The 17733-nt window shown below is 37.1% G+C and overlaps 1 protein-coding gene across 5 annotated transcripts in view; it reads left to right on the top strand.

Moving 5' to 3' along the window:
- The window catches only part of ARHGAP21 (Rho GTPase activating protein 21), a 127348-nt gene that overhangs the window by 38714 nt on the left and 70901 nt on the right, over positions 1-17733 (top strand). For all 5 annotated transcript variants that reach the window (XM_027121859.1, XM_027121858.1, XM_027121857.1 and 2 more), the window contains exons 3-4: positions 12187-12366; positions 14776-14800. In XM_027121859.1, coding sequence (XP_026977660.1) covers positions 12187-12366; positions 14776-14800 — 205 coding nt within the window. The remainder of the gene's footprint in view (positions 1-12186; positions 12367-14775; positions 14801-17733) is intronic.

Here is a 17733-nt window from a genome sequence, read left to right as displayed (position 1 = left end):
AAATATCAATTATAAAGGAAAAAACTAAGGGTACATGACCCAGAAGCTATGATCCTCAAATTGCTGAAACAATCTGGTCGTGGTGTAGTATAGTGGGAAAGCTCCAGGATCAGGAGATTGGAAACTTAGGTTCTAGCCTAAGCTGTGTCACTAATTAGCTATGAGACCATCAGCGAGTCTCTCTGGACCTCCGTTTTTTGTATTTGTAAAGTGAGTTGGTTGAACTACATCTCTGATTTTTAAACTCCTTAACAGACTGTTAGGGCTTCTGGGAAACTAGCAAAATGGAGCAGGTTTCTGTACAAACTCTCCTGCCCCTCCCCAGACAGAGCAACTCTGTATATTTGATATTCTGTATATTGAGTTTCTGTTTTAAGCTATCTTTCAGCAAAAGGTAAGGAAAAGGTGGGGGGAGAATATCCTATTTCCGAGATGTAGTAATTCTAAGTACGGTCTATGTGACTCCCTTTTAGTTTCCCACCTTCTTCCTGTTCACTAGGGCAAGTTTCCAGTAGGACAGAGCTGGCCTTATGTACCAGGATGCCCTTGCTCTCCTAGAAATATCAGACTGTGATTCATTCACTCCCTAGCTCTCTACATTCATCGAGAGCTTGTGGGTAAATGAATAATTCATGTGGTATGGGGTGCCTTCACCCCAGCTGACATAGAGAGACCTATTTTTTACACATTTCAAAAACCATTTCAGCATCTTTTATGAATTATTTTCCCATTTGCTCCTGATCCATTGGAGTAGTACTCTCTGCCTGCTCTGTCCTTCAATTGGACCCTAATGAATAGTTTGGATTGCCAGTAACTTGTAACTTTTGGCAAGTTACTTAACCTCTTGGAGACTCAGTGTTCTATAAAATGGTGAATGATTAAGTTGCATTACATTATCTGCACGTTTCCATCTTAGCTATATAAAATTGTGTGAAATTTTCCCATAGTTCAGTCTAGTGAACTTGAGGCAACTATTAACATTGGTTGCCAGTGTAGTGTCTTTGATCATCTAAAATCAACATAGATTCAGAAAACTTATTTGTATGTACATTTAGCAAGATGATACTCTAGGTCATTACAGTGCTTCAAACAAAATAGTGAAACCACGTGATACGGGTCTGACCTTCTGTACCCATATCTCCTCTAGCCTCCAGGCATGCTCAGTATCGCTGTGTCTGCTCAGAGGGGACTGCATTATTTCATTGGTAGCTAGGATGAACTGAAATTCAAGCTTGCCTCTTAATTTGGAGATTCCTGTCTTCTCAAAGGATAGGGAGGTGATTGTTTTTAACCTAAAAATACAATCTGTTCTCTGATTCAGAGTAAACAAAATTTTGTTCATATCAGAAAATAAGTAGCTTCTCAAAACAGCTCTATTATCTGGTCATAGAGCCTCTTTACAAGAAAATATGTGTAAAAATAGACATCTGTATTTGAGTTTATGTCTTTTAGACCTATATGTACTTACTGTCTCAAATGAGAAAAATGGGGAAGTAGGTAAACAGGAGTAATTCCCCAACAAAGTTTTAAAGTCATCGTTTTGTTTTCTGTTATCCTTGTTTTATGTCAACTTTACTTGTTTAATTCATTTAAATTTAATTTCTTTTTTGTGCCCTACTTTCTGTCAGGATTTGTGGTGGGCACTGAAATAAGCCATTATTCTCCTTTCTCCCCAGGAAGCTGCTCTAAGATTGAAAAGATAGATGTATAAACAAGTAATTGTAATGTGGTAGGGTACGCCCTACATGAAAGGTGCTCTGTGAGATGCAGGTCCTGGGAGACTGCCTCTGAGTACTGCAGTGCACTGGTTGGGGACTTCTGCCATAAGGCACTTTGGCACCAAGAAAGGAGTGGATTATTCCGTTAGCACAGATGAAGTTTTCAAAGCACAACTTGTCAGCAAGGGATGGGCTGCACAGCATTGCCGGCTGATGTGAAAAGTTAGCATCCATGCATGTTCCTTACAGAAAATCAATGACTTGTTTAGGAAAAAAAACCTGGCCTCTTATTCCAAACTCTGTGTGTGTGTGTGTGTGTGTGTGTGTGTGAGATTAAAACAACTTTAGTCATACTGTGATATTTTAATCTTATTTTTTCCCTCAATATTATATTTTGGGCATTTCCCCATGTCATTAAAATTTTTTCATATTTCAGCTGAATCATAATCTACTTAACTCTTCCTTTTTGTTGCTCTTGTTGGACTTTGATATAGTTTCCAAGTTGAGTTTATTATACCTTGGAATGAACATGTTGTAAAATGGATCTTCACCATGTCTCTTATTATTTCATTAGTTACTAGGTTAAAAGGTATAAAATTGATAAACTGATAAATGTTACCAAGAGTGTTTACAGAAAGATTGTACTCCCAGTAGAGGGTATGAGAATTCTCACGGGTTTTCCTGATTGATTTTGGAATAATATCTTTTCTTCAGTGTCCTTCTCTGCTAGTAGAGAATATTTGTTAATGAGAGACTTAACTAAACTTTAGGTTAGTAAAGTAATTTCTTCAGAAATCCTTTGCAGAAAAATCTTTTGGAAATTTAATATCTTTATAATTTGAAAATCTTTGGCATGGAATGAGATTTTAGGAACTTTATATTTAAGAAGACTGTTCTATCAGTATAGTATTAAGTTTTTAGAAGAAGTTTTGTTGTTGTTGCACTACATGGTCATTCTATCACTGCATTTTTGTGATTAGCAGATACTTTCTGGCTCGTTGGCAGTGAATGAGGAAAGTAACTAAGACTGTGTTCCCTGATTCTAGTAGCCATGCTTAGAAATAGGTTATAAATGCTCAGTATAGCTAGTTAGGCTTTGAGCGTAGGGACAAGATGCTTGTGCTGGTATAAATCGTGTTAGGCTGCAAGTATCTATAGTGATGTAATGCTCAATTGTTGCTTTGGGTGTGTGCTGAATGGGGTTGGCCACCCCTGTACTCTTAAATGTGTATTTAATAGCTTATTTCTTTCTTTCTATTATTTGGCTCTCTTCCTGCCTGTAGGAAGTTTCATATTTATTAAAATACAGGCAAGAAAAAAGCAATTAAGCAGAAATGTTAAAACTCATTAATATAGTGCTGCTACATGGTTTGTTGGGGAAGTACTTGAATGGCTAAAGTTACATTAAAAAAAATTTTTTTTTTCATTTTAGATGTGTATTTCATTTAGTCATTCTATTCTATGCTCCTTTACAAAAAAAAAAAAGGAAAAAAGGAAAAAAGGAAAGAAAAAAGGTAAATAAAAGTTTATGTAAAGCAGATTTAAATAGTTTTGGCCATCCATATATCAGTCATTATTTGTTACAGGCCCATCTCTAATAGGCTCAGATGTTCAACAAACTGATAAACTTCTGGGAGTTTTGTTTTTTCATAGGAATTTAGTTTGGAATTGTTGTTTCTGCGAAATCTAAGTTATTTAAGACTTCATTTAAAAAAATGCTTGAGATATACAGCAGATCATTCTTCCGTACAGATTCTTCTGTGTGGAGTTAAGTCTGCCACATAATGTTAAGAGTACTTTATTGAAATAAATACTTGAGTAAGTTTCATGTGTACTTAGTTTTATTTGCTAATAATAAATGGACTGATGAACACTGTTTAAAAAACAAAATATTGTTTAGAAGTCATTAGTATTAAAAGGCTTAGAAAACATTCTTTTTCTGAAAAACATAGTCCCAGAAAAGTAAGTAAAAATTTCATTGGAATATCTAAGAATCAGACTGAGTTCTTGTACATTTTTGGGTAAAGAGCTGTTTTTTAGATAAAAGATCTCTAGAATTGGAGCTGTATGTTTTATGACTATGGGAAAGTCACTTCACTTTTTTGAGCCTCATTTAAAAAAAAATATAAATAGATGCCTATCAGAGATGTCACAATAGTTCCATACGGCAATTCTGATGGAACACGTGGGTCATGCTCAGTAGACGCTCGCTGGATGCTAGCTGAACTTTTATCCTCATATTTAATTATGGTTAACAATTAGAGAGGTTTTGGTATAGCGATGTATTTTGAAGTGGAAATATTCCCCTTACATAAAGTAGAATGTAGGCTCCCTCTCCTTTAGGAAACAACCCTGCAATGTATAAACCATTAAAAAAAAATGAAAGATTCTTTTTTTGTTATCCCCAAGGATAGCACTAAGGGAGTACCCGTGAAACTTTGAGAGTGGGACATTGACAGTCTCTGCACGTGCGAAGGCGGGTGGTCTCCTAACCATGTGCCCCTTTTGATGGAGAAGGATGATGGGATAGATGATGCGTAGTGGCCGCTTGTGGTGATGGTGCAGGTCCAGTTTCTGAATTAGACGTTTGACACTTAACTATGTTAAGCCACCATCTGTCATTATACTATAAACATCTATCCTGTACCAGGTAAACAGCTTAAAGAAACCATCTAAATGATATGTAAACATATGTAAATACCATAAAGAAACCATGTGACTACTGTGTAAATACCTTAAGAAACTATGGTGTGAAGGATGTCTTTATAAACAGGAGATGCTCTTAGCAACATTTTTTTTTTTTTTCTGTAATAGCAGAATAGCTGGGAAAAACCCTGTTTCCTTTTAGAGGATAATATAATAGATAAAATGTGGTATATTCACAATGAAATTTTATACACCAGTGAACATCAATGAACCACAGCAGAGATTGGCTAGCTGTTCATCAACCCTTTTCCTCCTCTTTCCGGTAAACAGCTAATCACGTTCCCAGATTCCCTTACTTTAGTGATTTTTTTTTTTTTTTTTTATTTTTGTTGCGGTTCGCGGGGCTCTCACTGTTGTGGCCTCTCCCGTTGCGGAGCACAGGCTCCGGACGCAGGCCCAGTGGCCATGGCTCACGGGCCCAGCCGCTCCGCAGCCTGTGGGATCTTCCCGGACCGGGGCACGAACCCGTGTCCCCTGCATCGGCAGGCAGACTCTCAACCACTGTGCCACCAGGGAAGCCCTGGTGAATATTTTTGATAACAGAATTAGGAAGTAATGTCAGAAGCTATTAAAGATGAAAGAATGAATGCAGACAATAGGCCAGTGAGATTCAGTCATATTTACTTCTGGAATCAGTAATAAAGATGAATTCTTTCAAATTATATGGAAAGTTATAGAAATGACAAATGAGGATTGTCATTAATGTGTCATCTTGAAAGTGATTTCTCTATTTTAGGAAACAAGCTCAGACTTTCCTCTAATATCATGAAGACATTTATTGTTAGTCACAGGAGGTCCAAGGGACAGAAGTAAGTATAATCTAATCCCGTCATCACTACTAGTAGGACAACTGCAAGAATATGCCCAGAAAATGGGTCTGAATGGATAATTTATGAAGAGAAGTACGTTCTGATTTTTACCATTTTGTGAGACTGATAATATTGACAGATTATAGTCAGAAGAAAATTAGAGATAACTTTCCAAAGTCATAGTAGTAGTCAAAACTAAGCTATTTATAAAACATTTCTAGAAAGTTTACACCATTCTTTCCAATTTTTTTCATTCACTTCAGATTTTAAAATACCTATCTTCTATGAGAGGGAAGTTCTAAAATTGTGGAATTAAGACCTCATGTCTTTGACACGGTGGGATCTGAAAGTAAATCAGAGAGAGAGAGAGAGAAGAGAGAACAGTACTGTCTAGATAAAAATTACATTAGAAACCAGAACCTTGAATAGGGAAGGAAATCACATAGGAAAATACCAGCTGTTTCAAAACAATCCATAAATGAAACCTACAGAGGTAACAGCAGCAGAAGGGACCCATATGACCAATCAACTTACATGAAAGATAGTATAAATGAATGTCTAAGGAAATAATACACTTAAAACTTAAGAGTTATATGTTTAAAAATTAAGCCCAAGCATTTAATTGAAATATTTTGGACCAACGTCATCTAGATCTTTTAACTTCAAGTCATGAAAGTGTTAGAATTTCTTTGGCCATCATCTTTCATCTCTTAAATATTAAAATATCTACTGAGAACTAGAATTAATTCTTAGAAAAGTACATCTAGTCACATCTAGATATTCAACATCAAAGTAGTTTCAATTGTTATCAACCTGGATTGGCAAAAAAAAAAAAAATTTTTTTTTTTTTTTTTAATTTTTAAGAAAGAGACTCCCCGTCAACAGAAGCTCCACGTCAAGAGTTGCCAGGTATATGTAGCATATAAAGAAGCTTTATTCAAGATTCTTTTAACTCAATTGGAATTAAACAAACAAGCTATTTAATTAAACACACAAGATCTCCTCATGCTGAAAATTTGTAGAGACTTTCTGTCTCATGACAGAAAGTCAGTATGTGAGGAATAATTTGCTGTGAGATTAACTCTCTGTGGCGTTAGGACTGTGGAGACAGAAGCTTAAAGATAGGCAGTGTCCAAATATGTAAACCACATGGTATTTCCTCTCCACTCATGGCATAGAATGGAAAGAGTAGGTTGGCTCTATCACTTACTAGCTGTTTTGGCAAGTTACTCAACCACAGTGAACCCCTATCTCCATCCGACTTCTTGTGGTACATAAAAATCTAGGAAGTTTTGTGGCTATTCAAGATTTTGTTTTCCCCTTCAGACAAAACTATGTTTTACACACTATTCTCCTGAGTATGTGAAAAGTGTTATTGTGTAATACACTTTTGAGATAAGCCTTTATGTATTGGTGACCCCTGTGGTTTTAGAAAAACAGTTAAAAGAGTACTTGCTACGTGTGATGTACTGTTTTAAACACTTTACAAACTGTAACTCATCTAATCTTCATGAGAAGCTTATGAGGTAGGCACTATTATTACCACCCTCGTATGGAAGACGAATAACCAAGGTCCAAATGCCCAAGGCACACAGCTGGTGAGAAATCAAAGACCCAGGCCCAGGGACTCTGGCTCAGAGTCCATGCTCTTCCCCCCTGTGTGTGCCATCTCCCCATGTAATGAAAGAAAAAACATCAAGCCCGGATAACAGTCATAACTAGAAGAGTTCAGTAATTCAACTATAAAAAAGGAAAAGGACTCACATATTCAAATCATCACCGCGAGAAAGCATGGCCCTAAAATAAGGCAGAAAAATCTTACTTTAAGCAACTGGTACTACTACTATTATAAGTGGTAAGATTTAAAAAAAAAATAGCAAAACATTTTCAAGTAACCCATAGGAGTAGGGCTTATAAACTTAGAAATATGATGGAGTCAAAGTTAGGATCTTCTAGGATGAACATAATACTTTCTTATGCTTTATCGTGAATGATTCCTGGAATATACTAGGAAGCCATCCCATTCTATTTAAGGTACAAATAATTACAAAAGGTAGCTTAGGGGTTATATAGTTACTGTGTATACAGGGATTGTTTCTTAACTCTCTTGTGTTTGCTTTCATGACAGCCCTGCGTCTTTCACCTCTGGCAAACATTTAGACTTTGTACTTTTTACCTGCGCCACTTTTTTTTTTTTTTAAAGCATTTTTGTTGAAGTGTAATTTACAAACCATAAAAATCACCTGTTGTTAAGTGACATTTCGGTGGCTTGTAGTAAATTTATACAGTAGTGAAACTTTCATTACAATCCACTTTTAGAACATTTCCATTATCCCAAAGGGCTCTGTTGTGCCAGTGTGCATTCCCTTCTGTGAGGTTTTTATTACCTTTATTGTTATATGATTAGCATTTTCCCCTATACTTTTGTCCTCTTTGCTTTGCCTGGTTGTTATATCTAGTTTTTATCTTTATTTCGGTTTCTTTTAACCTTCAGTTATTATTCAAGCAGGTGACCTTGTTATGAAGTCTTTTCAGGGAATCAGATGTCAGTTCTTAGTGCACAGGAATGTGACTGCTATGGTTCCAGCCACTTCTTGGCTTCTTGCACGCTGAGGCTGTTGGTACATGAATTGGTGCTCATGGTGGGAAGGTGAGACACGTGTAGAGATAACGTTTTAAGGGTCTTCTCAAGTGGAGAAATCTGACTGCTGTGTCCTTCACTGTGTGCCTGCAGTTTGCCCTTGTTATAAAATCCAACAGATCAAAAGCCTCTGTGGGTAAGGAAGAGAAGGAGGGAGAAAGGCACATATGTGTATTTCTTTTCATCTTCTCTTTTTATGTAGAAAGAATTGTAACCCTTCTTTCCTGTAGGGAAGAGGTAAGGAAACTAAAGAGGATTCAGTGTGATGTTCTTGGGAGGCTGAAATAATTGAGACAACGAACCTTGTTGCCTCAAAAAATCTTAGTTTGCAGGGAGCGAAAAAGAAATTGCTTACTCTTCATCCCATTTTCTCCATTTTTGTAAAGAACTCAGTAGAACAAGACAGAACAGGCTCAACACAGAAACTTGAAGCATGACACCGGGATCCAAGAGCCTTATCTATATGGTTCAAAGGAAAAGGAAAGAAAAGTTGAATATATTTGGGAGCTGTGAGGCCGAGTCATAATAATACATTAGAAATAAATTTAATACATGTAAAGTGTTTATAAAGTGAAATTAGAGTCCTGCAGAAAAATAAAATTTAAAAATAATAGATTAGATCAAAGACCTATTGGAGGGAAAAGTCTATGCAGACTGCACAGTAGAAGAGATGACGAAAAGTAATGTGACACAGGGGAAATAATCTAGCCTCAGATTCTGGAAACCATGATTTTAATTTAACCATGATTTTAATTCTTGCCCTGAGACTAGCCAACAATAATCTTAGACAAATCACTTAAATAATCCAGGCCTCAGTTTCCTCATATGTAACAGGAAAATGTTCACTTATATTGCTCATAGCTTAGATTCTTTTGTGCTTTAAAATTACACAAGGAGATATGGCAACTGAGCACGGGAAAAGATGTTCATCATTGGCCAGTAGAGAAATGCAAATATTACCACAACAAGATATCACCACACATCTATCACAGTGGCTAAGAGAAAAAATAATGACAATACCAAATGCCCTCGAGGATGCAGAGAAACTTAGAGACACACACACACACACACACACACACACACACACACACACACACACACACGCGGAGGGAATGAACTTGCGTGCATATATAAATAATTCTCTCATTTGGATCTCAGAAGGAGGATCCAGTCACTGCCTAAAGCTTAGGCTACACTACTTGGATAGTTAAGCCCAGAATAGCAACTTTCATGCTACAAATTCTACCCAATCATGTGATTGCTTTTGCAGTTATTTGAGACTCGGCTTGAGTCCGCCATGTTGATGTTTGGTGTTACTCCCCCTCCCCCTTAAAATCTCCAAGTTTTAGAAGGGGGAATAAACTCAAATGCATTTATGATAAATGAGCTTCAAATGTACAGCGTCTCCATCGGTGGCTCAGAGTCTTGATTACTGTAGCTTTATATGAAGTCTTGTAAGTCCTCCAATTTTATTCTGCTTTTTCAAAGTTGTTTTGGTTGTTTAGGTCCTTTTCATTTCAAAGTGAATTTTAGAAACAGCTTATCAACTCTACACAAAAATCTCCTGGGATTTTGACTGGGATTTCATTGAATCTATAGATCAATTTGGGGAGGGTTGATATTGTAACAATACTGAGTCTTCTGAACCATGAACATGGTGTATCTCTCCATTTATTTAGATTTTCTTTAAATCTCTCAGCAGTGTTTTGGAGTTATAATGTACAGGTCTGGCAAATTTTTTGTCATATTTATACCTAAGTATTTCACATTTTATTTATTTATTTTTTTAAAAAAATATTATTTATTTATTTAATTTATTTTTGGCTGCATCGGGTCTTTAGTTGTAGCACGTGGGCTCTTTGTTGCGGTGCCCAGGTTTCTCTCTAGTTGTGGCATCTGGGTTTTCTCTCTCTAGTTGTGGCACGTGGGGTCCAGAGCACGTGGGCTCAGTAGTTGTGGCATGTGGGCTTAGTTGCCCTGCGGCATGTGGAATCTTAGTTCCCTGATCAGGGATCGAACCCGCGTCCCCTGCATTATAAGGCAGGTTCTTTACCACTGGACCACCAGGGAGGTCCTAGTTTTTCACATTTTAAATGGTATATTTTAAACATCTCAGTTTCCAAGTGCCTATTGTCAGTGTGTAGAAATACTGTTCATTTTTGTATATTTATAATACTTCCATTCTGTTGGATAGCACTTGATCACAGCCTCCCCTATTGCAGGTTTGGCTGGGAAATGTTACTATCTAGTGTCTTCCCAAATGGAAAAGAACATGAAATTGATAAAATAGCTAACTAGTAACAACCCAAATATTGACTAATGATGAAAATGTTCAGGATTTAGAAGTCTCTTGAAAAATTGCTTCCAGGAGCATTTTTAAGTTTAAATACCTTCATGTTAAGCAAATCATTGTGGAAGAATAGATAAGATTCACTAGAGGAGCATAATAAAAAATGTAATGGAATCAAGCACATTCAAGTATTTGTCGTTTGATAAAGGTGACATTTCAAAACTGCTGAGATGAACTTGGAATTGTAATTTCATACAAAATCTTAGCAGCAAGGTAGACATGTTAAGTTTGAGATGCCTGTTAGATTGGGGAGATGTCTGGGCTAGAGATAAAAATTGGGGAAATCACCGAAAGCCAGAGCAGAGGTAGAAGGGTCCATGGCTGAGTCCTAGGTATTCCAAAATTCAGAAGTGGAGCAGTTGATGAGGTAGCGAAGAAGACTGAGCAGAATCCCGGCAGTTAGGAGGAGATTCGGTGTGGGAAGTCACGTGGGGAAGTTTTTCAGGCAGGAGTGGTCACAGAAGACGAGGGCTGAGAATTGATCATTCAATTCACAGACGTAGAAGTTTTTGGGGACCTTGACAAGAGCAGTTTCTGGGAATTAGGGAGGCAACAGCCTGATTTAAGGGGATTTAAGAGACAAATGGGAGAAAAATAATTGGAGATATAGCAGAGTAGACAACTTTCAAGAGGTTTTCCTGTAAAGATAGGCAGAAAGACAAAGTGGAAGCTGGCGAGGACTGTGGTCAAGAGAGGATTTGTGTTGTTGTTTTAAGATTAAAGAACTTAGAAAATGTACACATGCACCAATGGGAATGATGTCGTGAAGAGAAAACATGATGTAAAAGAGCGAGGGGAGAATCGCTGGGACCATGTCTTTGTCTAGGAAGAGAGAATAGGATCTAGTCCATAAGTGCTGGGGCCTTAGAACAATGGGCAGTGCAGCCGTTGTCACAGGAGGGAAACGGGAACGTGGCACAGTTGCAGGTAGGCGGGGAGATGTGGCCAGCGACTAAGCTCTCACTGTCTTGCTTGTGTGTTTTCGGTGTAATGAAAGCAAGGTCATCAGCCCCAAGTGAGGGCGGGGGAGAAGGGATGAAATGGTCGTCTTGGATGAATGGACTGGAGAGAAATGGACAGACAACACTGAAGGCTCGCTTGAGGTTAGCGGTCATGAACTTAGAGGGAAAGCCGTCAGCTTAATTTTCTGTTTTTCTCCACCCATGTTTGGCCACGTGCGTGCATGCAGGTCCAGAGTAGGTCATGTTGATTTATCCAGGGTGAGGTCTTCTCAGGTGACTTTGAGGAAGTGAGGGAAAGGCAAAGGAGTGAACTGAAGCTGGTTTAAGAGAGAGCTGAGGACGTGGGGCAGTGAGGGACGGGTGTAGGGTCAGCTTCAGATGGAAGAATCGTAAGGGTTGGCATGTGAGCGGGATGCAGGGTGGGCTCCTTGATCTGAGGTTGCAGAGGGTTTTTACTCATGAGCAGATAAAAGCCAAGAGTTGGAGAGAGATAGCAGAGAACTGGAAAGCCAGGATATTGGAAGGATTATCTATGTGGGTAACGAATTTACGCTCAGAACCTGAAGCCTTAGCTCTTATTTTCTAATATCCTTTGCTGCCATTGGACTGATAACATGTTTAGTGTTCTTACTTGCAACAGTTTCATGTCTCTTCTTTCATAGTTTCTGTTTCTTAGTCCTTAGTGCTCTGTGAGATTTTGTGTTGTCTTTCATTCCATCTATTGCATTTAAAATTTTAGCCATTATATTTCTCATTTCCCAGAGTTCTTTCTTGCTTCTGATTAACTTTTCATAGCATCCCACTGGAGGAAAAAAATTGAGTTTTTGGTAATCCGCATGATTTGTTGTACCATGTATAGTTCATGCATCAGAATATGGTTCTTGTTCTCCAGTAAGTTCCTTTCTGCACTCAGGTATTACATTTTTACACATAAATTTTTCCCCAAATGATGAAGTATATTGTGTTACATAGTTAACTTTTAAACATCTTTTCGTTTTAGGTATCAAAAAGTAAAGATGGAAAAGAACAAAGTGAAACTGTATCACCATCCGAAGATGAAACATTCTCCTGGCCAGGTCCCAAAACAGTTATGTTGAAAAGAACATCCCAAGGCTTTGGTTTTACATTAAGGCATTTTATTGTTTATCCCCCAGAGTCTGCAATTCAATTTTCATATAAGGTAAGAGAGGTAATTAAAGTAGAACACAAGGCAAATCCTGTCTCCTTCTTGTCTTCCTCTCATCCTGCCTTCTTTCTATCTTAAAAGAATCGTGTCATATCTGCATTTTTATTATATTCTTTTCCATCTTTTAGATATTTTTTACCTTCTAGAACAAACACTTTAATCTCCTCTGAAAGGTCATACTGATTATGAACTCCAAATCTTTTTTACTAGACCTTCTAATTCTAAACTTCACTCTACTTTTTCTAATGTGTAGCTGTTTTTCTAATATCTAGAAAGGTGGTTGAGCTTTCTAGGCTGAGCATGCAGAGGAAATATTATAGTTCATTAAAATATTTGGACAGTTATAAAAAATTATTAGAATTAGACTGATACTTAACTTTCAGATAGGTAATATGATGGCAAGTCAGAATTTAAAAACACAGCTTCTCACTAGAGTGCATTACACTAATATGCTTCAACATATAGGAACATGGTCTAATAAGCAGCAGATGGAATCATTATAATGGCAGCTGACATCCTGAGTACTTGTTCTGTATTCTTTATGAGCATTATATCAGTTTATTATTAACCTCATATAATAGATATGGAAACTGATCTGAGTCATATAATGAGTAAGTGGTGGACCTAGGATTTGAACTTGGCCAACGTGAATGCCTGATGCTTAACTGTTGTTCAACAGTGTAATGCAAATAATGGCATTCAGAAGACTTCGAAGACTTTGGCCAAGCCACTTAACTTCTTTTGGCTTCTAGATTTCCATTCTAATTCGAGGGGATTGTACTAGAAGATTAGAAAATCCTTTCTAATTCTAAATATCTGTGAATCTTGGGCTGTCTTGTAAAACATAGTGTCAAATTGCTTCTGGAGGCCACACTTTTTTTATTACATCTTTCTTAAATATTTCTATCTAGGAAAATGTCTTATAAGATAAGCTTTTAAAAGTACTAAAGAGTTTTTAAGAATTGAATAATTTCTATCTTTAGAATTAAAATTGACCAGTTTGGTGTTCCTGAAATGTATAAAACAGTTGAACTGGATTCCCTAAGAATCTCCTTTATATTTAAATGTCTTAAATAGTAAAACTTAGGTGTTAGGTCACATGTGAGAGTAGTTGAAAATTTAAGTCCCTTGCGTTAATTACATATTAAGACTGAATTTTATTTTTTGTCTTTTGGTTTTGTTTTGAAGAAGAGCTTTGGATCATGATGATGTAGATAGTACAGTTTTTATAAGATGATTTTACTAAACACGGATTTCAAATGCATTATTATTATTGTTATAATCGGAAAATATTTCTAGAAATTTTAGAGGCACAGTGTAGCTGCTAACACAATCTTTGGAGTCAAAAGGGCCTGGGTTTGAGTCCCATCTCTGCCCTTGTTAGCTTTGTGACCTCGGGTTAGTCTCCTAATAGACAGTGACAGCACTTTTCTCACTGTGGCTGTGTTAAGTGATATAATACATATAAAACAGTTAGTACAGGAATTGGCAGACAATAATTGCTCATTAAACCTCAGCTATTAATGCTGTTATTTAACACAGATGTTCTTGCAAATAGGTCTGTCTTGTACCTTTTACATGGATAATATTTATTGAAATCTTTTCAGTTATAAAAATTTGATCATTCACTTCAAAGGAGTATATAAAAATTAATATTGTAGAGCTTTCAGAAAATGTGCAGTTAATACAACGTCTTTATTATGTATCTGGCAACCTTGGTAGTCTCAGAACAGAGCATATAACCAGGAAAAAACCATGTATTTGGGCAGCCAAAATAAAGGTCAAAAATTATATAACAAATTATCAGCCCTTCACTAAATCTCTGTTTTTCTTTCTGCAGTACATTGTAGTTTTTGTATGGTAGAGGCTCAACAAATATTTGAATAAATGTATTTTTATGCTAGTTTTTCAAAGTTGCTTTTCTAATTTCCCAGCTAGAGGTAGATAACATGGCAGCAAGACAGCCGGGTAGCAATGAAAGCAACCAAATAGATAAAGCTCAAGGTTTTAAATATATACCAATTTGGAGCCAATGTATCCAAAGACAGTTCTGGGTCCTGTAATAGCCTTTAAAGGCCCATTTTTCGATGTATAGTACATAAGTGATGACCAGCCTGGCCCTCTCTGTACAGCTGTTTACTTCTGACAGCTCTCCGCGGATGTCCGTTTTAGACATCTTACACTCAGTATGTCAGAAGCTTCTGTTGTCCTCATAAATTGGCTTTACCTACAGCCTTCGCATCTCTGTGTGTGACAGCTTCCTCCTTCTGGCAAGAGGCACTGTTTGTGAGACTGTAATTGGCACATTTTGGGGAGGGCAGTTTGACTTGAATTGAGCCTCACTGTGATTTTAACAGTTACAAACATTATTCATATATGAATATATATATTTTTATTTTGTAGGATGAAGAAAATGGCAACAGAGGAGGTATGTTATAAAAGGTTTAATTTTTCTCTGAATGTTTTTTTACCCATGCCCTTCCAGTCTTTAAGTAATATTCAATGAGATGATATAGTTTTTGGAGTCCAAATATATAACAACAGTCCTTAGATGTGAGAGTCATAGAAATTAAACGTTTTTACCGTAGACTTCAAAATTTTATGGATTCCATTGTGTCACCATAATTTGTGTGACGATTTTATTGTCATTTATATATTAGTGATTATGTGCGGGAACGTATCATGATTCTGAGGGAAGTAATTCTGAGATTTTTTATTCAATTAGTAATCTTTTAAATTTAGTGCTTCTTTTAGTGTGTGTTTTATCTGCTAGATTTATTGGTTCAAATATTGAGAAGTAGAGTATTTTGGTTCTTGTAGTTAGTCTTACTCTTGATTTAAACATATTTAATGAACTTAAAGGCTGGGGATGGGGTTATTTCTTAAAAACTGCCATTTATTTTTGTTTCAATCTTGTATGAACTTCAATGAATTAAAATTTATACACAATAAAAAGCACCCATCTAGAAAACATTTCTATATCATTTTAGATGTTTAAAAAGTTGTAAAAATAGTGAAAAGTTTCCATATATCTTTCATTCAACTTCCCCTAGTGTTAAAAACGTAACTATGGTACAGTTAACAAAATTAAGGCACTCCTATCTAAACTGCAGGATTTATTTGGATTTTTCCCCTTTTCTGTTCCCAGAGTTCACATTGCATTCATTTGTCACACCCCCTTGGTTCTTCTAGTCTGTGACAGTGCCTCAGTCTTTCCTTGTAATTCACGGGCTTGATAATTTTGAGTAGCACTGATCAGTTATTTTGAATGTCTTTCAGTTTGGTTTTGTCTTGATGTTTTCTTATTATTAGTTTGAAGTGATGCATTTTTAGCAAGAGTACCCATTTGCACGTAATTTAAGTGTACTGTTATACTTAAGGTTTTGTTGTGATAAATATGTAATGGGAAACCACCATTCCAATCAAGATGTGATATCAAAAAGAACCTTTGAGTCATTCCATAAAGTTCCCTTGTATGGCTTTGCTGTCAACACTCTGCTGGCCCTAGACAATCGCTGAGCTGCTTTCTGTCACTATAGATGAGTTTTGCCTCCTCTAGAATTGCTTATAAATGGAATAATACAATGTGTACTCTTTGTATCTTTCAAAGATACGTCTTCTCAGCCCGTCTTCTTTGGCGTAGTAGTTTTGAGATTCACCACTTTGTAAGTGTAGGTACTAATAGTACTACTTATTTTGCTGAGTGGTTTTTCCCTTGCTTGCATAGACCATAAATTGTTTATCCACTCACCTGTTGATGAACCTTTATAATACCCATCTCTGATTTGAGGTCTTGGAATGGTTATGTTAAGGGTTAAACTGAGAGGAAAATGGTTTCTTTCAGCACTATCAAAAGTAATGAGTGTGTAGGGTGAGGTAGAACCCTTCATAGTTGTCGCCGTTGTGCAAGATGGGCCACTCCTTGCACAAGGTCACCATCTGTCGTGCACCAGGGCTCAGGATGGATTCCAAATGTTACTTGGCCTTAGTGGGGAAAGGGAAGACTGACAAAACCACGATAGGCAAGAGAAAAGAAGACGTGGGTCCTCTGTCTCCCCATCATCCTACAGAGTGATGTACTGATGCCTGGACTACCTCCCAGACACACAGCGCCTAGAATTTCATGCCTGTCATGTTCTAGTTTCTACTGGGAGAGATATACTGCTAATAAATGTAGAGGGACTTAGTTATAAAACTTTATTCTGCAGATGATTATATTTCTGACATATCCATTCACTGAAGTGACATTTCATTATATGCTTTGACTGGAGATAATAGACTTAAACATTTGTAAGGGAAAACTTGGAAAATCTAGATCTAACAGAAGGAGATTTGGAGAGGCATGATAAAGTGAGACTAAAGGGTGTCATCTGCTGGGAAAAATTACAGTTTAAATACCATTTTATTTATTAATTTATACTTAATCTCATTCAAAAAAGTGTTTGTGTACACATGCATGTATTATAGTAAGATAAAAATAAGATTAAAACGTTCATGGGGGAAAAATGAATTAAACTGACATTTGAGAGGTTTAGTCCACATAAATGCGTGCTGCAGATCCTACACTGTTATCAAAAATGGGCTATAAATTTGCTTCTGAGCTTTTCCAATGGCAAGAAAAAAAGAAAAAGAGAGAGCGAGAGAAAGAAAGAAGGAGAGAAGGAAGGAAGGGAGGGGGAGGGGGAGGGAGGAAGGGAGGGAAGGAGGAAGGAAGGAAGGAAGGATGGATTATTATTTAAGGATTAGCCAAGGATTCACATTATCCATAAGAAAACAACATCTGGTTTGCCCTGAGGTCTGAGACACATTTCTCCTATGGTTCCTCCTAATGGAAACAAAGAATAATATAGTAGGTAACATCCTCAGTACCATCCCTTTATATGGCTATTTTTAAAGAGATTTCTCAACGTAAGCTGTTTCAAAACCCCACGGTCCAATTTAGTGTAAAGAACTTCTCAACTGGGGACAGATTTGCTCCCCAGGGAACACATGGCAGTGTTGGTTGTCGCAGTTAGGGTGGGGGGAGGGTGTGCTGCTGGCATCTAGCAGGGAGAGGCCAGAGATGCTGGTAAGAATCCTACAATGCACAGGACACCCCCCTTCCCACCCCCGCCACCCCAAAGAATTATCCGGCCCAAATGTTAATAGTGCCAGTGTTGAGAAACCTTGGGTTATAGTGATGGATACCAAAACAATGGCCCGACTGTACAGGTCCCCAAGAGTCTGGCTTGATCTGGTGACAATACTCAGACCATTTAGAAGAATGGATATTAAGGACTACATATCCAGTGATCTTTCATGATTATTATACCTCACAACTGAATTTTGATCTGAATTAAGTTACCGCTATAGTTTGAGGTT

Source organism: Aethalodelphis obliquidens, unplaced genomic scaffold (assembly GCF_003676395.1).
Source record: "Aethalodelphis obliquidens isolate GAN/ISIS:26980383/991018 unplaced genomic scaffold, ASM367639v1 scaffold23, whole genome shotgun sequence".
In the NCBI taxonomy this organism is placed as follows: Eukaryota; Metazoa; Chordata; class Mammalia; order Artiodactyla; family Delphinidae; genus Aethalodelphis; species Aethalodelphis obliquidens.
This window is presented reverse-complemented; position numbering and strand designations above follow the sequence as displayed.